This window comes from Bison bison, unplaced genomic scaffold (genome assembly GCF_000754665.1).
Source record: "Bison bison bison isolate TAMUID 2011002044 unplaced genomic scaffold, Bison_UMD1.0 scf7180017864259, whole genome shotgun sequence".
Lineage (NCBI taxonomy): Eukaryota > Metazoa > Chordata > Mammalia > Artiodactyla > Bovidae > Bison > Bison bison.
Window position 1 is genome coordinate 4,598,105 of NW_011494831.1, and position 26,815 is coordinate 4,624,919.

A 26,815-nucleotide genomic window follows, 5' to 3' on the forward strand; every position below is an offset into this window, starting at 1 on the left:
CAAGGCTATGTTTTTTCCAGTAGTCATATATGGATGTGAGAATTGGACTGTGAAGAAAGCTGAGCACCGAAGAATTGATGCTTTTGAACTGTGGTGTTGGAGAAGACTCCTTAGAGTCCCTTGGACTGCAAGCAGATCCAAGCAGTCCATCCTAAAGAAGATCAGTCCTGGGTGTTCATTGGAGGGACTGATGTTGAAGCTGAAACTCCAATACTTTGGCCAGCTCATGCGAAGAGCTGACTCATTGGAAAAGACCTTGATGCGGGGAAAGATTGAGGGCAGGAGGAGAAGGGGACGACAGAGAATGAGATGGTTGGATGGCATCACCAACACAGTGGACATGGGTTTGGGTGGACTTCGGGAGTTGGTGATGGACAGGGAGGGCTGGCATGCTGTGGTTCATGGGGTCGCAAAGAGTTGAACACAACTGAGTGACTGAACTGAACTGAACTGAATGTGTGAGTGGGACAAAGTTGAACAAATTTCTTCACTGCTTAAGACTTCTGATTTCCAGTCAAGAATTTAATGAGCCAGCCAGTCTATAATGTGAGGATATACATGAACAGTAGGAGGAGATGGGAAGATATAAGAGTTAAGTATCATCATCGTAGAAAGTCAGTGGATGATACCCAAAATTGACAAATATCAAGAAATAACACCATAAGCATGATTTAGAGATTGGGAGTTAAATGCTAAAATGACTAATACTGTTGAAAATTTTTCTCTGGGGTCTTGGGAGCAGGAATTGGTTTGGGGGAAGAGGGAGGGCAGGTGAACTGCTATTTATTACTGCTGTAGAGCTATTTGATATCTCAAACCATGTGTATATACTTTATTAAAATTAAACATGGAAGAATATCACAGCTTCAAAAATAATTTTTGATAGCTGAATGACATTCCATCATGTAGTTATACCGTACTTTTTCAATCAGATCTCTTACCATTGGTTATATAGACCTCTTTGAATTTTTTAACATTGTAAATAATATTGACACTAAGGTATTTTTGTCTTATCTGTGATTTTCTTCTAAATTGATAAAAATGAGAAAAGGCCAGAGAAGAGGGATATTTTAATTTTTCTTGTATATATTTCATTATCCTTTGAGAATTTTGATTTTTTAATCAGCATTTTATCTTCTTAAATAGTATTCAAGTTAAACTTTAATTGTATAGGAGTAAGAATTGAAATGGCCAGATAATCTGAATGCAAAATCCATCACTGCTTCCACTTTTCTGCCTTCTATTTTTCATGAAGTGATGGGAGCAGATGTCACGATCTTGGTTTTTTTAATGTTGAGTTTTAAGCCAGCTTTTTGACTCTCCTTCTCCACTTTCATTTAGAGTCTCTTTAGTTCCTCTTCACTTTCTGCCATTAGAGTGGTTCATCTGCATATCTAAGGTTGTTGATATTAAACTATACATATTTTTAATGTAGCATTAAGACTTATTGATAGAAATAATAGTGTTTAACCTTTTGTAATGACCATTTTAAGTCTTTCCAGAAAATCAGCGTTTTCAAATATACTAGCATGTAAATAATGCATTGGTTGTTGTCTTATTTAAATTTCGCTTTCTATTACACAGTTATTAATAATAGCCAGGAATACCAGTTTTAAAGTAATTTTCTCTTATTACAAGAAGTAAAATTTGAAGTTTTTTTTCTTTTAAAAATACAGAAATACATGTTTTCAGAATTCCAAGAAATTGGAAGAAGTTAATGAAGAAAGCTATAAGATGTATTTCTTAACATGGTTGTTCTGCCATTTTCCAACCATTTTTCTTACTTGAAAAGAAAGGTGATCCATTTAATATAAAATATACTTTTTATTTCAGTGGTGCCTACTCTCTAGCTGCTATCATATATTATTTTAACTAAATCTCTAACTTAGATTTTACACTGTGGCAGAGAATAGTTTGTTTCGCATAGTAAAAGCTACAAAATTAATGTTTTCCTTCCTGTCTTCCTTTTAATTCCTACTCAAACTTTTTTCTTTTATTAGTCTATTCTTTCTCATAGTCTTTCTCTACTCTTAAGACTTTTTCAGTTTTTTTTTGTAATTTAAGATATTATTCATATAAAATTCACCATTTTAAAGTATACCATTTAGGAGCTTTTAGCATATTCATATGACTGGAACCATCACCACTAATTCTAGAACATTTCCATTACCTGCAAACAGCCCCATACCTATTGATAGTCAGTCCCACCTCCCCCTACCCTGGCAACAACTAATCTACTTTCTGCCTTTATGGATTTATCTATTTTGGACATTTTATATAAATGGCATTATACAATATGGGGCCTTTTGTATCTGGCTTTGTTCAGTAAGAATTAGGCTTTTGAGGCTCATACATGTTATAGCCTTTTTATACAGTTCACAGGGTTCTCATGGCAAGTATACTAGAGTGGTTTGCCATTCCCTCCTCTAGTGGATCACATTTTCTCAGAACCCTACACTATGACCCATCTGTCTTGAGTGGCCCTGCACAGTACAGCTCCTAGCTTCCTTGAGCTCCTTTGCCATGACAAGGCAGTGATGTGGAAACTCTTAAAGAGATGGGATTAAAGAGATGGGAATACCAGACCATCTTAACCTGTGTCCTGAGAAACCTGTATGTGAGTCAAGAACAACAGTTAGAACAACAGTTAGAACCTTGTATGGAACAACTGACTGGTTCAAGATTGAGAAAGGAGTATGACAAGGCTGTTTATTGTCATCCTGTTTATTTAACTTATACTTAGAACATGTAATACAAAATGCTGGACTGGATGAATTACAAACTGGAATCAATCAAAATGGCTGGGAGAAATATCAACAACCTTAGATATGTGGATGATACCACTTTAATGGCAGAAAGTGAAGGAGGAACTAAAGAGCCTGTTGATGAGGGTGAAAGAAGAGAGTGAAAAAGCCAGTTAAAACTCAGTATTTAAAAAACTAAGATCATAGCATCCAGTCCCATCACTTCATGTCAGATGGAAGAGGAAAAGATGGAAGCAGTGACAGGTTTCCTCTTGTTGGGCTTTGAAATCACTGCAGATGGTGGGTGCAGTCATGAAATTAGAAGACGGTTGCTTCTTGGCAGGAAAGCCATAACAAACCTAGACAGTGACAAAAGCAGAGACATCACTTTTGCCGACAAAGGTCCTTATAGTCAAGGCTGTGGTCTTCCCAGGAGCCATGTATGGATGTGAGAGCTGGACCATAAAAGAAGGCAGAACGCTGAAGAATTGATGCTTTTGAACTGTGGTGCTGGAGAAGACTCTTCAGAGTCCCGTGGACTGCAAGGAGATAACTTTGGCCACCTGATGCAAAGAGCTGACTCATTGGAAAAGACCCTGATGCTGGGAAAGATTGAAAACAGAAGGAGAAGAGGGTAACAAGGGATGAGATGGTTGGGTGTCATCACTGATTCAATGGACATGAACTTGGGCAAGCTCCAGAAGATGGTGGGGAACAAGGAAGCATGGTGTGCTGTAGTCCATAAGATTGCAGAGTCAGACGCTACTTGGCAACTGAACAAGAACAACATGTTATAGCATGTAACATTCCTTTCTGTGGCTCAATGATACTCCATTGTGGACATTTGAGTTTTTCCCTGCCTTTTCTTTTTTTAATTGAAGTATGTGTGTAGTTGCTAAGTCGTGTCCGACTCTTTGCGACCACGTGGACTGTTGCCTGCCAGGCTCCCCTATCCATGGGATTCTCCAAGCGAGAATACTGGAGTGGGTTGCCGTTTCCTCCTCCAGGAATTGAAGTATAGTTGATTTATAATACTGTGTTAGTTTTGGGTATACAGCATAGTGATTCAGTTATTTCTTTTTTTAGATTATATTCCACTATAGGTTATTGCAAGATAATAATTCCCTATGCTATATAGTAAATCCTGGTTGTTTTATCTAGTTCATGTATAGTAGTTTGTACCTGTTAATCCCTTACTCCTAACTGTCCGTCCCTCCTCCCTCCCCTTTGGTAATCATAAGTTTGTTTTCTGTGTCTGTGAGTCTGTTTCTGTTTTGTATGTAAATTCATTTGTATTATCTTTTAGATTCCACATATAAGCGATATCATATAGTATTTGTCTTGCTCATTTGTCATTTCATTAAGCATGATCTCTAGGTCCACCCATGTTGCTGCAAATAGCAATATTTCATTCTTTTTTATAGCTGAGTAATGTTTCATGATATATGTATATACCACATCTTCTTGAAGTACTCATCTGTTAGTGGACACTTGGGTTGTTTCCATGTCTTGGCTATTGTAAATAGTGCTGCTGTGAAATTGGGGTGCAGGTATCTTTTTGAATTAGTTTTCATTTTTTCCAGATACATACCTAGGAACTGGGATTGCTGGGTCGTATGGTAGCATTATTTTTTTCAGGACCCTCCATACTATTTTCCATGGTGGCTGCAGCAATTTACTTTCCCACCAACAGTGTAGGAGGGTTCCTTTTTCTCCACACTTTCTCTCACATTTATTATTTATGAACTGTTTGATGATGGCCATTCTGAATGGTGTGAGGTGACACCTCATTGTGATTTTGATTTACATTTCTCTAATAATTAGGGATATTGATTGTTTTGGCCACACCCTGCAGTGTGTGGGATCTTGGTTCCCCAAACAGAGATTGAACCCAGGGCCTCAGCAGTGAGAGCACAGAGTCCTAACCATTGGACCACCAGGGGAATTCCCTTTTGATATGATTTTAAATGGAAATTTTTTTATTTCTTTCTCTTTCTGATATTTCATTATTAGTATAAAGAAATTCAACAGATCTCTCTATTAATCTTATATCCTGCTGCCTTTCTGAATTCATTTATTAGTTCTGGTGCATGTATGGATGTGAGAGTTGGACTGTGAAGAAGGCTGAGCACCGAAGAATTGATGCTTTTGAACTGTGGTGTTGGAGAAGACTCTTGGGAGTCCCTTGGACTGCAAGGAGATCCAACCAGTCCATTCTAAAGGAGATCAGCCTTGGGATTTCTTTGGAAGGAATGATGCTGAAGCTGAAACTCCAGTACTTTGGCCACCTCATGCGAAGAGTTGACTCATTGGAAAAGACTCTGATGCTGGGAGGGATTGGGGGCAGGAGAAGGGGACGACAGAGGATGAGATGGCTGGATGGCATCACTGACTCGATGGACATGAGTCTGAGTGAACTCCAGGAGTTGGTGATGGACAGGGAGGCCTGGCGTGCTGTAGTTCATGGGGTCGCAAAGGGTCGGACACGACTGAGCGACTGATCTGATCTGAAGGTTTGTCTTGGAGAAGGAAGTGGCAACCCACTCCAGTATTCTTGCTTAGAAAATTCCATGGACAGAGGAGGCTGGCAGATCACAGCCCACGGGGCTGCAAAGAGTTGGCCATGACAGCACACACAAGGAGTAAGGGTTCTCTGTATAGATATCCGTCACTGTTGTTCAGTTGCTAAGTCGTGTCCAAATCTTTGTGACCCCATGGACTGCGGCACACCAGCCTTCTCTGTCCTTCACTATCTTCCAGAGTTTGCTCAAACTCACGTCCACTGGTAATGCCATCCAACCATCTCATCCTCTGTCACACCATCTCCTCCTGCCCTCAATCTTTCCCAGCATCAGGGTCTTTTCCAGTGAGTCAGCTCTTTGCATCCATTGGCCAAATTATTGAGTCTATAACATCAGTCCTTCCAATGAATATTCAGGGTTGATTTCCTTTAGGATTGACTGGTTTGATCTCCTTGTAGTCCAAGGGACTCTCAAGTCTTCTCCAGCCCCACAGTTTGAAAGCATCAATTCTTTGGCACTCATATCATCTGCCAATAGTGATAATTTTATCTTTTCCCTTCTTTGAGGGTAAGTTTGGTATTGCTGAATCCTTTTAATTTTTGCTTGTCTGAGAAATTCTTTAACTCTCGTGTTCTACATGATAATCTTACTAGGTAGAGTATTCTAGGTTGCAGGCTCTTCCCTTTCAGCACTTTGAAATGTATCATGCCACTCCCTTTTGGCCTGCAGAGTTTCTGCAGAGCAATCAGCTGATACCCTTATGGGACTTTCCTTATAACTGATACTTTGTTTCTTTTTCCTTTAAAATTCTCTTTTACTTTTACCATTTTAATTATGATATATCTTGGTGTGGGTCTGTTTCAATTCATCTTGTTTGAAACCCTCTGTGCTTCTGTTCCTGAATGTCTGTTTCCTTTAGGTTTGGGAAGATTTTAGCCATAACTTCTTTAAACATTTTTGGTCTACTTCTCTCCTCCTTTTGAATCCTCGTTATTCATAGGTTGGCACATTTTTCTATTTTCCGTAGATCTTGTATGTTGCTTTCTTTTTTTCTTGTCATTTGTCTTTTTGTTGTTCTGACTGGGTGATTTCCATTGTTTTATCTTCTAGATCACTTGTTTGTTTTTGTGTCCTTTAGTCAGCTATTCATTGCTTCTAGATTGCTTTTATCTCAGCAGTTGAATTATCTATTTTGACTGGTTCATCTTCATATTTTCTAGATCTTTGTAACAGTGACCTGTGTTTCTGTTGATTGATTGTTGTTGTTGTGTAGTTGCAAGTCATGTCCAACTCTTTTGCAACCCCATGGACTGTATCCTGCCAGGCTCCTCTGTCTATGCAATTTCCCAGGTAAGAATACCGGAGTGGGTTGACATTTCCTTCTCTAGGGGATCTTCCAGATGATCTTTGAGCCTCCTAAGCCCTGCATTTCTACTGATAATCTTTCTTAATTCATTAGCATTTTTATTGCTGCCTTTTGAACTCAGGATCTGAAGCGATTTAGCAGCAGCAGCAGCAGATGCTACCATGCAAAACTCTGTTCACCCTGATTGTTGGCAAGCCAGTACACGTGCACTCCTCTGAGTAGAGTCTAGGCTTCTCCAGCTCTTAATTCTGTCATGTTGGTTCTCCCTGCAGCCAGTAGAGCTTGTCTCCTTTGTGCACAGGTCTGAGATGCCCACATTGTTTCTTGACCTGCCCATTTCCCATGGCGAGAGTCCGCCCCTGCAGACCTTCTCTTTCTTCTGGATCCTTCCCAGGATGTAGATTCCAACCTGATGCCTTTTTCCATCCTTCCCTGTTAAATGGAGATCTCTCTTGTAGCTTTGGTTGCATAGGGATTTCCAGCAATTTTCCTTGAGAATTGTTGCACATGTAGATGTATTTTGGGGTGGGGGGAGGTGAGCTCAGTGTCCTCCTACTCTGCCATCTTTATCCCCCTCTCGTTTTTTTCCCCTACGTTTTGGCTATTACAAATGGTGCTGCTTTGAACATTGCTGTACCAGTTTTTCTGTGGACAGTATTTTCATTTCTTTCTAACATGTAGGAATAAAATTGCTGGATCGTACGGTAATTCTGTGTTTAACTTTTTGAAGCCTAAGTCGTTCTTGTCTTGGGTCGTTAAGTGCTAGTAATGTTTTTCCTCCGTTAGGTACCAGAATTGTAACAGGGTAGAATATCATCCATTAGTACTTATTTGTACATCAAAAAGCAAAAACTTTTATCTGAAACAGTGGTTTTCAACCTTGGCTGCACCTTGGAATCACCTGGGGAACTTTAAAACCTACTGTTACCTGGTTCCCACCCCCAGAGATTCTGATTTAATTCATGTGAGCAGCAGCTTTGGCCTCCAAATTTATAAAGGCTCATCAGGTGATTATAATGTGTAGCCAATGCTGGAAAACATTGCTCTAAAATGTAGTCTAATACTGAAGTTAGGCTTTGCAACTTGAAAAACAGATGGCAGGTATTGCAGGAAAGAAAGTGGGGCATGAGAGGATTTTCACATCCCAGGTCTTAGGCAAGTTCCTGGGATGGCCACCTATTGTGGGTTCTTGACTTCACACTGGAAAGAATTCAAGGGCAAGCCATGGTAAAGTGAAAAAAGTTTTATTCAGGGAAATACACACTCCACAGACAGAATGTGGCCCATTCATATACAGAATGAGAGGCCCCTGGGCACAGGGGAGTTGTCAGTTTTTATAGGGGTTTGCAGTTTTATAGGCTGAGTGGGAGGATTATTCCAACTCTTTTATAAAACGGTTGGGGATTTCCAGGAATTGGGTCACCATCCACTTTTTGGCCATTTATGGTCAGCCTTGGAACTGTTATGGTGCCAATGGGTGTGTCATTTAGCTTGCAGATGTATTGATATTGTAAGGAGTGTATACTGAGGCTCAAGGCCTAGAAGTCAGTTATCCACCATCTTGAACCTAGTTGGTTCTAACCAGTTTATGTCTTCAGTGGCTATCATTCTTTTAAAGGTTGTGCCCTGGCCCTTTCCTGTCTCACAGGGACTTCATGTATATACTGGTTGCTCCTTGAACAAGGTGAGTTTAAACTGGGTGTGTACAGTTATACTTAGATTTTTTTTTTCCTCCAATGAATTCCTACTACAGTACTAACCTAGCCCCTGCATTGTTAAAGGGTCAACTGTACTTTTCTTGGGGCAGAGATTCTTTGTGGCTATAGAGTTGATTGACTTAATAATATGGCTCTCTATTCTCCATGTAATATGCTTAATAGTAATTGAAAACACATGCTCTGGAGCAGTCTGCCTAGGTTTCATCCTTGCTCTACTGTGTGACCTTGCAAAAGTTGCTTAACCTCACTGTTCCTTAGTTTGTACATATGTAAAATGTGGGATTAAATAGTGTTTGCTGTGGTCTTAATATTTGTGTGTCCTCCCCTCCAAAATTCTTATGTTTAAAATCCAAATTGCAGGATGTGATGGTGTTAGTAGATAGGGCATTTGGTTGGTGCTTAAACCATGAGGGTGGAACTCTCATTAGTAGGATGAGTGTCTTGTAAAAATGACTCCCGAGTTGCTAGCTCCTCCCACCATGTGAGGATGCTCCAGCTTTAAACCATAAAGAGGGTCCTCACAAGAACTTATAAAATACCCAGTCTGGTATTTTGTTATTGCAGCCTTAATGGACTAAGTGTTGTAACGATTAAATGAATGTGTGTATGTGTATTCATATATATTTTTTGTTTCTAGAATAATGTATGTATAATGCTTTATAAGTGTTAACCATTGTAGTTAGAGTCCTCTCAATCCCCTACCCACTATCTAGACTTTCAAAATGATGAATAAAGATGATTAAAAAGTTAGCTGTCATTTACAAGTTTTTTTGTATATTTAAAAATTTTTTCCTAATAAAAAGTTAAGAAAGCAACATAATGACCCTCCATGTATTATTCACCCAGCTTCAGTGATCATGGCCATTCTTACATCTTCTATAAACTCCCACTCATCTCCTTACTTTCGAATTATTTTAAGGAAAATCCTGCGGACTTTTATTTAAATAGCTTCTTTTTTTAATTTATTTGGCTGTGTCAGGTCTTAATTGCAGCACCCAGACTTCTCTAATTATGGCCGATGGGCTTCAGAGTGCTTGGACTCAGTAGTTGCTCCATGGCATGTGGGATTTTAGTTCCCCAACCAGGGATCAAACCCATGTCTCCTACATTGCAGGGTGAAATCTTAACCACTGGAGCAACAGGGAAGTCCCCGGATCATTTTCTTTAGTCTTTACCAAAAAAAGCCTTACATCTGTTCAATAGGTCTGAAAGATCTGTTACCTATTTTATAAATGCTGACACTGAGCTTTAGTGGGGACAGGTAGCTTGCCCAAGGTCACACAGCAAATATATTTTGGGATCAGAATTTGGCTGCTGGAGCTCCTGCTACTCACCACTATGCTAACCTGCTCTGAATGGAAGTTTCTACTTGTAAATACATTGGTTACCATGAAAGTCTAATCAAAATATGCCAAAGAGAATTGCAAATTTTATCAAACTCTTTAAGAGTACAGTAATAACTGTGTAACTCATAGAGAAATTTACATTGTGATTAACTTTAAGAGAAGGAATAAAGTAGGAAACTAACTTAGTAGAATATCTTAATGCAAACTCCTTGCTTTCTGGTATAAACTGACTTAATACCTTATAAAATCATTCTTATATTGGTCTTGTCAGGAATCGATTTAAGGTGCTATTTCTTCATTACTTCCTGTCTCTCCATTTTTATCAATGAAGACCTAGATCTCCTGTTAAGTTCTAAGTCCTTTGTTCTTTGTATTCCTTCTTTCCAGTACTAGTATTTTCTTTTTCTAAATTAGTATAGATATTTTTCAGGTTCAAAATTATTATAAAACAGCTGAAAACCATGATTACTCTGGTCTTTCTAATTCTTCATTTAGTTTAACCATCTTTGAGTCTGTGGAAGATTTCATGGTATTACTATAGAAAGTATCTGAAATTTTGAAATGAGTCATCAGGTAGAGTGCTTAGCTTATTTTCTTATATTCAACAGTTCTCATATCTTATTAAGGGACAGTGCATTCAGCAGTAAGACTGTTTACTAGACCATGAACTAACCTTGATTTCAGAGTTAATTCAGCCTTGAATAATCAATCTGGTCTTTATTGACTTAGTCACCTTAGGCAAATTATGTAAACTCAGCCTTAGTTTCCCCACCTATAAAGTAGTATAACAGAGATAATATGAATATGAACATATATGAATAACTTAGATGAGTACAGACACATAGTACATGATCTGTGAGCATTTCTTCCTTCCCTCTCCCCCAAGGTTTTATAATAGAAAAGAAGTTAAGAAAGGTAAATTAGGAGTGTAGTAAGCCTTAATGAACCATAATAAGGAAAATAGGGTATAGAAGTACCATGTAGAATCTTACATTTTCATATCAAAGGCACACAAACAGCATAAGATCCCAGGAGCACTGGGAAAACGACACAGATATTTAATCTATTAGATTATGCCTAAGAAAAGTAAGTTTAATGGGATCTTTGTGTCAAGTGATGTTTCATTTTCCTTCCCCTTCCTCTTCTCTAATTCTCCTTAACATTCTGGATAGCCTTTCCCGATTTCATGAGAAAAAGTTCTGGAGATAATAAATATGAGTAAAGCTGTGTAGCTCATTCTAGCATACACCGTGCCTGACACTTCTGAGCAGTTTGCTGCTGCTGATGCGGCTGCTAAGTCGCTTCAGTCGTGTCCGACTCTGTGCGACCCCAGAGACAGCAGCCCACCAGGCTTCCCCGTCCCTGGGATTCTTCAGGCAAGAACACTGGAGTGGGTTGCCATTTCCTTCTCCAATGCATGAAAGTGAAAAGTGAAAGTGAAGTCGCTCAGTCGTGTCCGACTCTAGCAACCCCATGGACTGTAGCCCACCAGGCTCCTCCGTCCATGGGATTTTCCAGGCAAAAGTACTGGAGTGGGATGCCATTGCCTTCTCCGTCTGAGCAGTTTAGTGAAGGCTAAAAAAGCCTGGGGAGTATTATTCTTTGTCTCTCTTGGGCCTTCCCCTTAACAATTCTGCTTTGTCTCTCTCACTCCCGTTTACTATAAATCATGTGCTCAACACCCTCAAAACTCCAGAGTAGAGCAGTCTTAGGCAGCTCTGTCCTGATACCAGCATGCCAAACATGTGAGAACTTTACAGAAGTCTGTTTCTTGTCTTGTGTGTCATCTGCTTAGCGAGGAACTAGAGAGTACTAGGCAGCACTTTGAGTTCAGTTAAAGGGTGTGTCCTACAAGATGACACCATTGCTGTGCCAGGAGTGACTCTTCGCATCTGCTTCCCAGCTATATTTGCCTTTTTTTTTTTTAATCTGCCTTTTTGATAATTAAAGGCAAGACAATGGAATCTTCAAGTTTGACAGAGGTCAGTTTTGCATTCAAGCCTCTGTTTGAACCTACATGGAGTTTTGCTCATATTTACTAGGAGAGTAACAAATACTGACTTGTAATTAGCAAGAGTCACCTCTAGGAGTGGAATTAAAAATTACCCAGTTTGAGAGATCTGAGCTTCCTTACTCGCCAAATATTTTTCTACCCATAGGGTACTACATGGGAAAACCTAATAGGGATATCATTTCCAGGTACTAATTGATTAGTGTGTATTGTTTTTCTTATCACTTTCTGCATTGTGGAGCATTTAGGAGTTTTATATGACAGGGACAGATAACTTTGGAGCATCCTGCCTAGGAAGAACTGGCTATAAAGGTACCTTGTAGGGGCTCTAGGAAGTAATGGGGAAGCACAAGGCTGCCTGGGCAGGCAGATGGGGGTATTCTGCTACTGCTACTGCTGCTAAGTCGTTTCAGTCGTGTCCGACTCTGTGCGACCCCATAGACGGCAGCCCACCAGGCTCCCCCATCCCTGGAATTCTCCAGGCAAGAACACTGGAGTGGGTTGCCATTTCCTTCTCCAATGCATGAAAGTGAAAAGTGAAAGTGAAGTCGCTCAGTCATGTCCGACTCTTAGCGACCCCATGGACTACAGCCTATCGGGTTCCTCCATCCATGGGATTTTCGAGGCAAGAGTACTGGAGTGGGGTGCCATTGCCTTCTCTGGAGGGTATTCTAGAAAGGAAAAGTGTACAAAAAAGATGAGAGGGTACAAAGCAGCTTCCTTTCTTTTCATAATTACAGCTATGAAAGATTGACAAAAGAGAAATTGTGTGTAACATGAACATATGTGATTAAAGCTAAAGTTTCATGAACAGTGAGCAAAGTAATAAAACATGTGGTTCTGTTTATACTTGTATCTAATGAATGATCAGTTCTTAATTTAAGAAACACCTTTATATCTTTCTTTAAATTTTGTATTTATTTTTGTTTTTTGGCTGTGCTGGGTCACTGTTGCTTGCAGACTTTTCTCTAGTTGTGACCAGTGGGGGGCTGCTCTCTAGGTTGCCATGCACGGTATGTGGACTTTTCATTGCAGTAATTTCTCCTGTTGCGGAACACAGACTCCAGGACGCATGGGCTTTAGTAGTTGCGGCTCCTGGGCTCTAGAGCACAGGCTTAAAAGCTGTGGCGCATAGGCTTAGTTGCCCCTTAGCATGTGGGATCTTCATGGATCAGGGATCTAACCCATATCTCCTGCATTAGCAGGCAGATTGTTTACCACTGAGCCATCTGGGAAGCCCCTATATCTTGATTATGTATCTTAGTATATGAACCTTTTGCTAGAGCCACAAGTCATACTATGGCACATAAGATGTGAGGTTAAATTTGCAACTTTGGCAGTTTAATAATTTTAATAGCAATAATTTTATGAGCATTAATGTCTTTAATCAAGGCTCAAAATCTAAATTAAATCTTGAAATGGTTATTAAGGACAGTAGAATTATAAACAAAACTCTAAATGTAATGCCTTCCTGTCCTGGGAATGGGATATTATCACTTTTTTTTAGATGGTTCTAATAAAAGTGTTGGTTAGCTATGGATGTGAATAAAAAGATCTGTATGTGACCAGCAGGCTATTCTAGATCATACACATGTTATGGCAGTTTTTGATTTGTGGTTCTGTTGTTTATTTGAAGGCTTTGTGCTACTATTATATGTCACTTTGTTTCTAAAGATCCACTTAAACACTTTTGAGAGTACATCTTGTTTTTCTACTTATTTGTTCATTCAGCACACATTTACTGGAGTACCAACTGTCAGATCCTGTTAGGTGTTAGAGGTACAAAGACATAACAAAATCCTTTCCCTCCAAGAGTTCAGTCTAGTATATTCGCAGTTAACAAGCCTCTCTGCTTGTCAATGAGTGTACTTCGCGGCAGGATTTCTCAACCTCAGCGCTTTGACATTTGGGGCCAGACAATTCTTTGTTGTAGGAGGTTTGTGCCAAGGAGCATTATAGGATGTTTAGCAAGCATCCTTGACTTCTACCAACTAGATTCCAGTAACACTGCTTCTCCCTACCCCCCAACTCTTGACAATCAAAAAATTCTCCAGATATTGCCAGATGTCCCCTGATGATAAATCCAGAATGTGAACCACACTTTTATGTGTCGTTGACAAAAGGCTTTTATATAATTGGTTTTCAACATTTCACTACAAAGCTAGCAAATGTAATAAAAAGAACACAACCTAGATAAGTCACACAGTGCTTACTATTACAGGTGAGGGCTCAAAGAGGAATACTATACACAGTGTATCACTGTTAATAATTAGAAGGCAGGACTCTTGGAATCTTTACCTATTAAAAGTTTTATGTTTCACTTTGGATGTCTATGAGGTCACTTCCTGAGTTACTATGAGTTACTAAGTTACTATGTACTAAGTTACTAAGTCTTAGGGACTTCACTAAAATAACAAACCATATACTAATTGGAAAGGGAGAGTCTACTATCAATAAAAACTAGTTCTTTTCTGAGCTCTTTGTATCAGCAATATCATTTTCTTGTTAATAATGAAAGTATTTCATTTTCTCTGATGAGAAGCCTGGAAGACCAGCACATTTTTAGAATGGTCCTTGTGTTCTGTAGGCATATGACTTTGAATATTATTACTTTACTAAAGGAATACTACCTGGCTTGGACTTCTTCACGTTATTGCTTTTCTATATTCAAACAGCGTACAAAGAACATTCTACAACCAGGAATTCATTTTGATAGCTTCTTGAAGCTTGTCTTTTAATAATGCCTTCCTTCTCAAAGTAGAGGGACCACTTTCCTATTAGAAATAGTGCTTTCCTGAAAGTCCTGAAACCTGAGTTTTACATTCAGCTCTAGTACTAACTAGCATTTGTTTACCATCTCTCAGCCTTAATTTCTTCACCTGTAAGATGTAGATAGATAGATATTAGATAGGTTTATTTTATCATGGTTTCCAGATAAGTATCCTAAATTCCACATTCTTTGCTCAAATAAGCTTAGTTTTGTGTTCTTATTCTTACAGAATATCCACATTTCAGTTTCTGCACCTATCAAGAATTTTAATTCACCATGGATAATCTCTCAGCAGAAGAAATTCAGATAAGGGCTAACCAGGTTACTGATGAGGTAAAAGTTTTACTTGGAATAGGTCATTAATTCTCTTTCAATTTTCACAGTGGAAGCATGAGAGGACCTTCTTAGAAGACCATTTTGGCCTCTCCCTAGTCTGTTTATATCAAAGAATGCATTTGCCCTTGAGTGCCATTACTACTAGCTTCTTATTTTGTCAACTCATCAAAAAACTAAATAAATGCAAACAGTCTGTATGATTTTTTTTTTTAAATAGTCATTACTGAATAGTAACTTAGAACAAAGATATAGATGAAGAATTCTGGACATTTAATTTTAACAGAATTTTCTAATATCTGTGTAATATCCCTGGATTTCTGCTACATTACATTTTTATAAATCCCATTAACTATACTCTTTCAAATTTTCTCTTAAGCATCTGGTAGAAAGAAAATAACTAAAATTATATTAGTAAGCTTTATTTTTTATTTTAAAGAAGGGAGGAGTGGATGCGCTAGCAATCTTTAAAAATAAAGTAGCATCATCATGAATATGGCCTGTGATCAGATTTGGGGGGTGGGGCTGTGCTACATATTTTAGAATGCTAAAACTCTTTTTTTTTCCCTAGTCTCTGGAAAGTACAAGGAGAATCCTGGGTTTAGCCATTGAGGTAAGAAAGTGTTTAATCATCAAGTTAAGTATAGAAACTGTATAGAAGGAATTCTGATAACACAGACTGGAATTACTGTTGAATCAGAATGATATTGTATCAATAAGCTTTATTATTTGAAATTGGCAATTGCTGAAATTGTCAAACCATGCACTAATGGGCCTTTTTGGCTTTTCTAAGTGATAGTATTAGAATGTAACAGGGAAAACAATTCACCATGAGTTTGTGACTTAATTATTTGTCGGGGGTGGGGGGTGGGGTGGGTTAATATGTAAGGTGTGTTGGTTTGGGGAGGTTAGTTTTCTTCTAATCCTCTGAGAACTTAAGTTTCTAATGTTTCTGCCTTGCTGTTTTTCAGACCTTGTAGCTTTTGTTTCTGTTGGTTTGGTTGTGCTATCAGCTTTTTTCCCCTTCTTTTAGTCACAGGATGCAGGAATCAAGACTATCACTATGCTGGATGAACAAGGGGGTGAGTTGCAGTCATTGGCAGGAACTCTTGATTTGATTTAGAATGCCAAAAAGCCTTTTCAAATCAGCCACAGTTAAAATTAATTAAGCCTTTGGGAGTACCTTTCCTTTGTAAGATAAGAGTGATATTTTGCTTCTTTTCTTCTGATTTAATTTATATCATGTTTTGTTGCCTATTTGGGGTGGGAGGTCACACTATCCCATTGTCCACCAAGTATTTATTTATTAGGTAGCAGGGCTTATTGTGTGCACTGGTCATTTGTGTCCTGGACATTATGATATTCTTTCATCATTTTCAGAAATCAAGTTACATCCTTGTGGAATTGGAAACTTTGCATTTGATTTGGCCCTGAGCAAGCTGGTCTAGTTTTTATTCCTCTTAGGACAGTCTTTAGGTTTTGAGCCTATTCAGTAATAGAAATGCTAGGAATCTAGTCTAGTGAGGCCTAAACCAATCCTCACATGCTCCTGTTATACAAATTTCTTTAGAACAAATTTACCCACAGAGGCCAGATACCCTAGGATCGGTATGTGAAAGACTTTTAAATGCTGGACAGCATATAATGCCATCTGGCCCTGATATAGTCACTGTGATGAATTGTTGGTGGATTCGAGGTTAAAGTTTGCTCGTCCGTTATACTAATAATAGCACTTTCTGATTGGCAGCATGAATGTAACATAAAATTTAACTTCCACAACTTTTCTTAGAACAACTAAAACGCATAGAAGAAGGCATGGACCAAATAAACGAAGATATGAGAGAAGCAGAGAAGACTTTAACAGAACTCAACAAGTGCTGTGGCCTTTGTGTATGCCCATGTAGTAGGTGAGTTGATAAATCAAAATCTTTTTCAAATAAATCTAAAGTGAGAGTATCACCCTCAGAACCCCCCTCTCAGCCCCCAGTAAGTGTTGCAGGGCCTAAATAAGGAACTTGGTTAGATCAACTTAATCTCTTTCTCCTTCAGGCAGATCAAACTTTTTATGTAATAGGCACATTCACTGAAAACCATCACTTAAATTTGATCAATCTTTCAATCAAGTCCCAATTACATTTTTAAATAATACATGAAAAGCTTGGGAAATACCCATCTGGATAATACATAGCAGGATGAAATTAGTGTGTTTTCCTTTCAAATAAGGAGAATTAATAAAACATATATTCTGTGGTAGGCACAAGAGGGATGGCCAAAGCATCAAAGGACTTACCATGTGGTTGGATAAATGAGACAGAATAGCAGAAAGTAGAAGCTATAGAAATCTAGTGCTAGATCTATGATATCAATGGAGGCTGCTGCTGCTGCTGCTAAATCACTTCAGTCGTGTCTGACTCTGTGTGACCCTATAGACGGCAGCCCACCAGGCTCCCCCGTCCCTGGGATTCTCCAGGCAAGAACACTGGAGTGGATTGCCATTTCCTTCTCCAATGCATGAAAGTGAAAGTGAACTCACCAGTCGTGTCCGACTCTTCGAAACCCCATGGACTGCAGCCTACAGCCTACCAGGCTCCTCCATCCATGGGATTTTCCAGGCAAGAGTACTGGAGTGGGGTGCCATGCAGGCTAAGGGTACAGAACTACTAAAGTTAGTTTGGAGTTCATCTTATAGGAGAGAGTGGACTTGAGTTGGGCTCTGAATAATTAGAAAGATCTTGATGGGCCTGGCAGAAGTGGGAAGACATTTCCTGTGGAAGATTTAATGTAAATAAAGACTACAGAGGAGCTTGACTCAACTGTACTACATGATTCACATTGAGAAGAAGTGGAAAATAAGACATAAGTAGGCAGTAAAGGCGGAGAAGGCAATGGCAACCCACTCCAGTACTCTTGCCTGGCAAATCCCATGGGCGGAGGAGCCTGGTAGGCTGCAGTCCACGGGGTCAGGAAGTTCAGTTCAGTTCAGTTCAGTCGCTCAGTTGTGTCCGACTCTTTGCGACCCCATGAATCGCAGCACGCCAGGCCTCCCTGTCCATCACCAACTCCCGGAGTTCACCCAGACTCACGTCCATCGAGTCAGTGATGCCATCTAGCCATCTCATCCTCTGTCGTCCCCTTCTCCTCCTGCCCCCAATCCCTCCCAGCATCAGAGTCTTTTCCAATGAGTCAACTCTTCGCATGAAGTGGCCAGAGTACTGGAGTTTCAGCTTTAGCATCATTCCTTCCAAAGAAATCCCAGGGCTGATCTCCTTCACAATGGACTGGTTGGATCTCCTTGCAGTCCAAGGGACTCTCAAGAGTCTTCTCCACCACCACAGTTCAAAAGCATCAATTTTTTGGTGCTCAGCCTTCTTCACAGTCCAACTCTCACATCCATCGGGAAGAGTCGGACACAACTGAGCGACTTCACTTTTCACTTTCATGCATTGGAGAAGGCAATGGCAACCCACTCCAGTGTTCTTGTCTGGAGAGTCCCAGGGACGGGGGAGGCTGGTGGGCTGCCGTACATGGGGTCGCACAGAGTCGGACATGACTGAAGCAACGCAGCAGCAGCAGCAGCAGCAGGCAGTAAAGGAACTTGAATGCCATCCTAAGGGGTTGATTGATTGGAGTGGAGGATATAACTGCACACCAGGAGACCAATTAGGAATGTTTTGTAAACTAGGCCTGTGAGCTATAACCTTATCATTAATTAGAGAGAAAAGTATAAGTCGGATTCCCTTTAAATCAACTGAAAGAAAGAAAGAAAAGTGAAGTCTCTCAGTCATGTCCAACTCTTTGTGGCCCCATGGACTGTAGCCTACCAGGTTCCTCTGTCCATGGAATTTTTCAGGCAAGAGTACTGGAGTGGGTTGCCATTTCCTTCTCCAGGGGAATCTTCCTGACCTGGGATCAAACCCAGGTCTCCTGCATTGCAGGCAGACACTTTACCAGCTGAGCCACCAGGGAAGCCAACTGATTGTGTGTCAAATGTGAAGAAGGAAACATCAAAGAAGACTGAAGATTTGAAGCCTCTAGTAAACTAGGAAATGAGAAGTCTTCAAATATTTGTGTATAGTGTATGAGATAATACTTGACAAAAAAAGAATTCATTCATTTTAGTGACTTTATTATTAATATTTCAATTCTCTCCTTAATCTTGAGTAAAACAACCTCCATGTGTTGACAAATAATATGTGTATTCAGACAAAGATGAGAAGTCATCCATCAACTTTGAACTTCACCTTTGGCCAAAATGACATTGTCTGGAGATTAAATGACTATCTGTTCTGCTGAGCATATTCACTTTTAAAAGAGCTTTGTAACTATCCAGTTGTCTCAGCCGCTGTGATAAAGCAAGACCAAGATACAAAGGTTTACAGACTCAGCATTTTTTACTCCTCTAAAGAAGTTAGGAATGGAGGAGCTTTTGTTCTGTCATACTTTCAGTTAAGTGTTTCCATGTGACAATATTCTCTGTGCTATTTCTACCTGAGAAAATATAGTTAAATTATTTATTGGTCAGCTTTAGTGTTTGGGCATAAGAAACCAAGAAAGACAAGTCTGTTGACCTGTTTAGACCTTGGTTGACTCTCCAAAAGTGTATATTTTAGTAGCAATCACCTGTAAATCAGGGTTTAACATATTAAGCAAACAAGTTAGAAACACACAGACTTTTTGATCTAAACTCTTAACTATGGTTTTCACACTCACTTGTGCTTTTCTCCTATGTTCTGTGTACGCTCTTAGAAGAGTTCAGGGGGAAAAAATAGTACGTGAACTTCCTTGAGATAGGTATTAAGAGAAAAGCAAAGAAGAGGAAGTTCTCTCTAGAACCTAGAGCAAATTATCTCTGAATGAATCCTGAGATAGTCTGATATCATAGAAGGTGGGAAAAATGGAGCTATAGAAGTATTATTTTTATTTTTCTTTGTGTACCCAGCCAAACATGGGCAGGATTTTCTTGGACACTAGGTAGAGTATGTTCTTAAAGCAGTCCATTCTCAGCCTCTAACATCAGCAGAGCCCTTTCCTAATGGGTCAGGAGAAGAAAGCTCTTCATAACATATGGAATGAACAGGCTTCTATAACAAAACAGTTGTTCCTTGAAGAGAAGAGAGTAGTATTTCAATTTAAAGACTGATTTTAATTGCCTTCCTTTCACCCATTTCTCCTTTATACCATTGAGACCTTGCCCTCTATGGTGTCTCTTTCACTCCTGCCAGGGGCGTGATCTTTCTAAGTTTATCTGCTAATCTGTATTTCAGTTAGACTTATCATATGAATAGCCATAACATGAGCTTCTCAAGGCAGAGACAGGATCTTAGTTTTCTGTATAAAGCTAGTACTAATTATGGTACTAGTAATAACAGCTCAGGTCCATAATCTCTTATCTGCCATTTAGAAATCTAAAAATTTCTGAAAGCCAAAGGTTTGTTTTAAATTAGGCTACAAGATGTAACCTGAACTGAAGCTGTTTAATAATCTATCCCACTTAGTGTAATATTAATCTCTTTCACTGCAAAAATATTGATATATGTGATAATGTGGTACTGCTCAAGATGTCCTGCATCCAAAGGTTTGGATGAGATTTGTGAGCCTATATATTAATTTAGGTTCTTACTCCTGAACACTTGAAATGTAATCCTTACAGTAACCTTAATATGAGATAGTTTCTCTTACTATCACCATTTTACATATGGAGAAACAGAGGCACCAGAATGCTACGCTAGCAAGTGGAAGAGCTGAGATTCAAAACCAGACGGAGCTCTAGTTTTTAACTGTGTGATGCTACATTGCTTGACTGGCAAGAAAAGAATGAAGCTTTTTGTTGCTACTATTGTTAGAGGTATTGCTATCTAGAAAATGTCTTCAGTAGATTTGTTCTTTGAGATTTCTTTTGTTCACTGGTATTCACTGAAGCCATGTCAACAGATCTTTTTCTAATAAAATGTGGAAATAGCTTCACTTAACAGAACCCTGTATTATAAGAGAAGGAAATTTTAATTTCAGCTCATTCTTTTTAAAGGACTACTAGAATTTAAAAACAAACTACCAGGATTAAACTGTAAAACTGTGAATAAATGCCATTTTTTTTAGCTTGCTACTATTTGAATCCTAAAAGCAAAAAGCACAGATTCCCTATTAAAAATGTTATGTGTTTGTCAATAACTTGTTTTTTTGTTTTGGCTTTGCCTTGTGGCTTGCAGAATCTTAGTTCCCTGAGCAGGGATTGAACTTTGGTTTCTAGCAGTGAAAGCGCTGAGTCTCCTGGACCACTGGGAAATTCTCTTTGTCAGTAACTGATAAGTCAAAATTCTAATTAACAAGAGTTTAAAAAGAGGCAGGTTTAAAATGGGAAGTCTCAGAATTGTAAACTGCCTAATGTCCCAGTTTAACCATTGTCAGACAAAGTAGTCTGTTGTCTTAACTTGCCTCTTTGCATTCTATGCTTATATTGCCAAACATAATGGCACATAGTTTCAAGACAGGTTGGTATTTCTGGGCAACCTTACTAGAGAAGTTGAAAGTTGGTACTACAGGTTTTATACTATTGAATCTTAAGTCATATTATGGTATAAAGATTCAGCTCTGATTTGTTAAAATAAATATTGAATTACTGTATTTTAGTCAACGTATGAGTGATTCCTTCATTCTACTCACTGGAGGTACAAAGTATTGAATATTTTGCCTTCTTTTCATGTTAATTCTCATAATTTTAGGACAGAATATCATTATTCAGACATTCTTAGGAAAAATGAAGTATACACTGGTTTAAATAGTTGTTTTTCTGTTTATCTAGATTCTCAGATGTTGGTTGTTTCTATGAAATCAGGCAGGAATTTAAATGCATTGTGTTTTGAAAACTCCAAACCTGCTTCTGTTCTGTTTGAATGGCATTCACTACTTTCTGCATTTCATTCTCTCACTTAATCTTTTCCTTTCTAATCTGCTTACTAAAAATGAAGATTTAACATCAGAAGCTGAGCTCAGTAACTGATCAAAGGGAACTGTAAGATGCGGTCTTGTGGCGCAGTTTGGGCTGTTAACCTGCTGTCTAAAGGTGATGCTTCAGATGACTTTTCTGTGCATGTGCATGGATTTTGTGAATGGTGAAGACTCTAAAAGCTGTGCTGTGGTGTGTAATGTAAAGTGAATTTGTTCTTGATGAGTGCTATTTGCCAGAAGATTGGATTGACAAAAAGATCTTAATTTATAATAACATCCTTTGACTAATGGTTTTGATACTAAGTTTTTGCTAAAAAACATTTAAGATTATAAAACTTAAAACACCCCTAAAATTTCCTAAGAAGTTTTAAATAGGTTGATCTTTATAGAGAATTGCTGCATTCTAGTTCTGATTAAAGGTAAGGGGATTCAGTCTAAATACATGGACTTTGATTTCAGCTTCCTATCTTGTGTTAGGTTTTTCTATTCTTTTCTGGCTCCAGAATCAAGATTTCCTCAGTTAAAATATTGCTTCTAATGATTTTGGATTCCCCATGATTTAGGCCACTACCAAATTGAGGAATTAATTGCCAATGTAAGTCATCTTAAATGCCATTTGGAACAAGGTGGGTATAAATTTAAAATGTTACCATATCTAGTATCTTCTTTTAAAAAATAAAGGTATGCCTTCTTTATATGTTATCACCTGTTTCATAATACCTTTTATGTCATATGTTAGCTTGCTCTGGTTTCATATTGAATTAATGCAGAGCTAACCAATCTTAACTTTTTATGGAAGTTAACCCTCCAGTTAGCCTACTGCTTATTATAATATTTGACTCCTTAATTTTGGATCTTTATGGGAACTTTGAAGACCATAGTTAAATGTTAGAAAATTGTTTGATTTCTACCCTTTGTTTCTTGCTCTTCTTTTTCTTTTTTCTTGTAACCTGATCACTCCCCACACATGCACACCCTTGTAATCGTTATAACTGGTATTGAAAAAAAATTTATTTATTTGGCTGCATTGGGTCTTAGTTGCAGCACATGGGGTCTTTGTTGAATCATGTGAGATCTTTCATTGTGGCACATGGAGTCTCTACCTATGTCTTGCAGGCTCCGTGGGCTTCAGTAGTTGCTACGCACAGGCTTAGTTGCTCCAAGGCATGTGGGATTCCATGTCCTCTGCATTGCAAATCAGATTCTTAACCACTGGACCACCAGGGAAGTCCCACAACTGATATTTGTTTGATCCCTTTTCTCTTTGGTATGAAAGAATTATAGCTAATACTGGGCTTTCTTTTTGCTGTTTTTGTTAGTACTAATGTTGACAATCAAAGCTCAAAAGAGAAATTATTAGGTTATTGTGTTCAGATTTATAGCAGCTTCCTAAATTAGGGAATATTTCAAATTCTTATTTTAATCATGCCCTTTTTGAATGTGATATTTATCTGAAAAAATGTGGTACTTAAAGAGTATTAATTGGGCTTCCCTGGTAGCTCAGACAGTAAAGAATCTGCCTGCAATGCAGGAGACCTAGGTTTGATCCCTGGGTCAGGAAGATCCCCTGAAAAACGGAATGGCAACCCACTCTAGTATTCTTGCCTGGAGAATTCCATGGACAGAGGAGCCTGGCAGGCTACAGTCCATGAGGTTGCAAAGAGTCAGACATAATTGAGTGAGTAACACAACAAAGATTATTAAAGTCTTCAAAACTGATAGTCGAGATAAATCTAACTTTCTAGATGGGAGTTCTTAATTACATTAAAATCTACCACAAATTTGCCTAAGCATTTTATTATGAAATCTAATTTTTTTCCCAGAGGGGCTGTTAATTTTGTTATGCAGAAGAGTTTTGTTGCAAATCAGAATGGTTTCTTTCTTTCTGTAGACCAGAAACAACCCTGGCCCCATTGTGTTTTTATATAGCTATATTCCAGTTATTTTCAGCTGGTTGTAGATCTCAAAGCTCAGGAATGGTAATGGGTGAGAAGAATAAACATGCCAGTTGGTAATTTGTGCACTTAAAGCCATAAACTTTTTAACCAAGGATCAGATTGAGGTTGAAATGAAAGAACAAAAATATGTCTAAAAATATATATATATATTTGTCTAATACTTACAGAATAATTTTACATCAATTATCAACAGCTCTGTGAATTAATAAATATTGTTATCTTAGTTTTATATATAAGAAAAAGATGCTCAGAGATGGAAATTTGCATGAGACTCTATACCTACTGAATGACAGGTCTGGGATTAGAATTCAAGTCAGTTCAGTTCAGTTCAGTCGCTCAGTCGTGTCCGACTCTTTATGACCCCATGAATTGCAGCACGCCAGGCCTCCCTGTCCATCACCAACTCCCGGAGTTCACCCAAACTCATGTCCATCAAGTCGGTGATGCCATCCAGCCATCTCATCCTCTGTCGTCCCCTTCTCCTCCTGCCCCCAATCCCTCCCAGCATCAGAGTCTTTTCCAGTGAGTCAGCTCTTCGCATGAGGTGGCCAAAGTACTGGAGTTTCAGCTTTAGCATCAGTCCTTCCAAAGAACACCCAGGGCTGATCTCCTTTAGGATGGACTGGTTGCATCTCCTTGCAGTCCAAGGGACTCTCAAGAGTCTTCTCCAACACCACAGTTCAAAAGCATCAATTCTTCTGTGCTCAGCTTTCTTCACAGTCCAACTCTCACATCCATACATGACCACTGGAAAAATCATAGCCTTGACTAGACGGACCTTTGTTGGCAAAGTAATGTCTCTGCTTTTGAATATGCTATCTAGGTTGGTCATAACTTTTCTTCCAAGGAACAGCGTCTTTTAATTTCATGGCTGCAATCACCATCTGCGGTGATTTTGGAGCCCCCCAAAATAAAGTCTGACACTGTTTCCACTGTTTCCCCATCTATTTCCCATGAAGTGATGGGACAAGATGCCATGATCTTGGTTTTCTGAATGTTGAGCTTTAAGCCAACTTTTTCACTCTCCTCTTTCACTTTCATCAAGAGGCTTTTTAGTTCCTCCAATTTACTATAAATCTTGTGGCTTAGAAAAATCCTTGTTTATACATTTGCTTTCTCCAGATTAATTCCTCAGTGTCCCAATACGTAGAAATACTAAGGTAGACTACCAGAGTAATTTAAATTATTCCTTCTGCAACAGATTGGAAGTCTCTTAGTGTTTCTCTTCCCTGGTTGGGCAGCTAAGTGACCTATTGAATTTAAATAAAACCATAGTGACAATAGAATATTCCTAGGCTCCACCCCATACAAATTGAAATAGAATCTTCAGAGTGTAGCCTATTTACCTGTGTTTTCAAAATCATCCAGTTCACTTTGATGCTCAGTCAAGTTTGGGAAATAGTACCTTTTAAGGCACTTAAGACCCTTTGAAGAAAGGCAAATTAATTAAATCATTATTGTTTTTATTAGATACACAGCTGCCTGACAGTGCCCTCAAAAACAGGTATCTTTTAGGGTTTTACAACTCAGTGGGAGAAACTCCATGGTAACAGCATGTGCCAGGATCTTAAGCAAGCCTTATTACCTGGAATACAGGTACTGAAAAGGGATGATGGTATGCCATCAACAACATATAAAGATCACTGCTTTGTAAACGTGCAGAACATGTCATAAATGCTTAAAGAAAACAGTATAGCATTTTTCCCCAACCCATTTGAAAATAAATATGAAAATTCAATTGAAGTCAGCTTTTTGCACCTTTTCCCTTTGATATTTGAAGAACGTCTTCAAAGATCCAGTCCTCTTAAGGAGGAAGAGTTTGATAACCAGTCTGATTTTGTTTTAAATTATGCTTTTATTGAACCTCATTCACAATATCCTATTAAAACAATCTGTTTATACTTTATGCCCCTTATATCTAATTGAAGGAAGAATTCTCAGAAGTTGAAGGAATTTCAAATATCATTTTTTTTAAGGTTGAGGAGGTTGGAACTCATGTTAGACCAAGAGCCCACAAATCCTGTCCCAGTCCAGTGCTTATGTGCTAAGACTCTCCGAAGCACAGTGTCTTATTATTTAGTGACAGTTTGAATTCCAGCCCTCATTATTTAACCTGTTTTACAATCTGATATCCTAGTAAGAGTCCTACTTATGTTATTTCTATTAATGTTTCTGGTTAACTTTCTGATAAACTTATATCCTGTTTATTTTGCTTAGTTACTATTATGCTGCTTTAGAATTTTGCCTGAGAATTTAGATAACATGTATCTTGTTAACAAAGAATACATGTAAATGGGTTTTCTACTGAACAGAAATTATATATAAATATTCATTTAAATAATTTTTATCCCCCCTTGTTCCAGGAAGGATTTAACATGGCTTATTAATAACCAAATAAATTGGTTAATTAAACATATAGTACCCTTTCTTTAGCACTGATGATTAAGGTCTAAGATCCAGTTCTTTGTTTGCCAAAAATGAATCCTCACATGATACTATTAAGGAAAGACCCACTACTTTGCTAAAATCTCTCTGTTTTGCAATTTCAAAACTTCCTCATTAATGTATCATGGAATAATTCAGAAACCAACATATCCATATACTACTTTTTGTTTATAGAAAAGAAGAAACTAAAATTGTGTGAGTGGAAACTTTACCTAGCCAAGTAATCAGTAAAAAAAAAGTTTTGTGTATTTTGTAATAGCCACTTAAAAGTCATTTTACCAGGTTCCTTTTCTTGCCATTTATACCAATTTAAGTAGCAAATTCCATGGTAAAATTCTGACTTTGGCTAATTTTTAGTTGTATCAGTTAATCTAAAGCATATACTTTTAAGAGGTTTGGATCTAGGATCATTTTTTATTAAGGTGGATAAGTAAACTCTTAAATGAAAAAGCCCTAAACCAAAGGAGACAATTGTGATTGGTAACAGTGTGGCCAAGTTATTCATTATCTGTTCAATTTGGAAATAATTCGTGCCTTTCTTCATGATGTTTGTTAAGAAAACTTTTTTTTTTTTTTTAAGAATTTAATGTTAACAATTAAAGTTAACAATTCTAAATTTAAAAAATGGGTCAGGTGGAACTACTACAGTCTAAGTAA

The 26,815-nt window shown here is 38.3% G+C and overlaps 1 protein-coding gene across 3 annotated transcripts in view; it reads left to right on the forward strand.

The window, feature by feature from the left end:
* Positions 1-26,815, forward strand: part of SNAP23 (synaptosomal-associated protein, 23kDa) — a 40,566-nt gene that overhangs the window by 9,164 nt on the left and 4,587 nt on the right. Inside the window, exons 2-6 of one of the 3 annotated variants that reach the window (XM_010848023.1) lie at positions 8,251-8,316; positions 14,707-14,810; positions 15,382-15,423; positions 15,844-15,892; positions 16,600-16,717. In XM_010848023.1, the coding sequence (XP_010846325.1) occupies positions 14,754-14,810; positions 15,382-15,423; positions 15,844-15,892; positions 16,600-16,717 (266 nt within the window). In that variant the 5' untranslated portion in view covers positions 8,251-8,316; positions 14,707-14,753. The remainder of the gene's footprint in view (positions 1-8,250; positions 8,317-14,706; positions 14,811-15,381; positions 15,424-15,843; positions 15,893-16,599; positions 16,718-26,815) is intronic. The other 2 variants (XM_010848024.1, XM_010848022.1) reach the window with 2 other exon arrangements.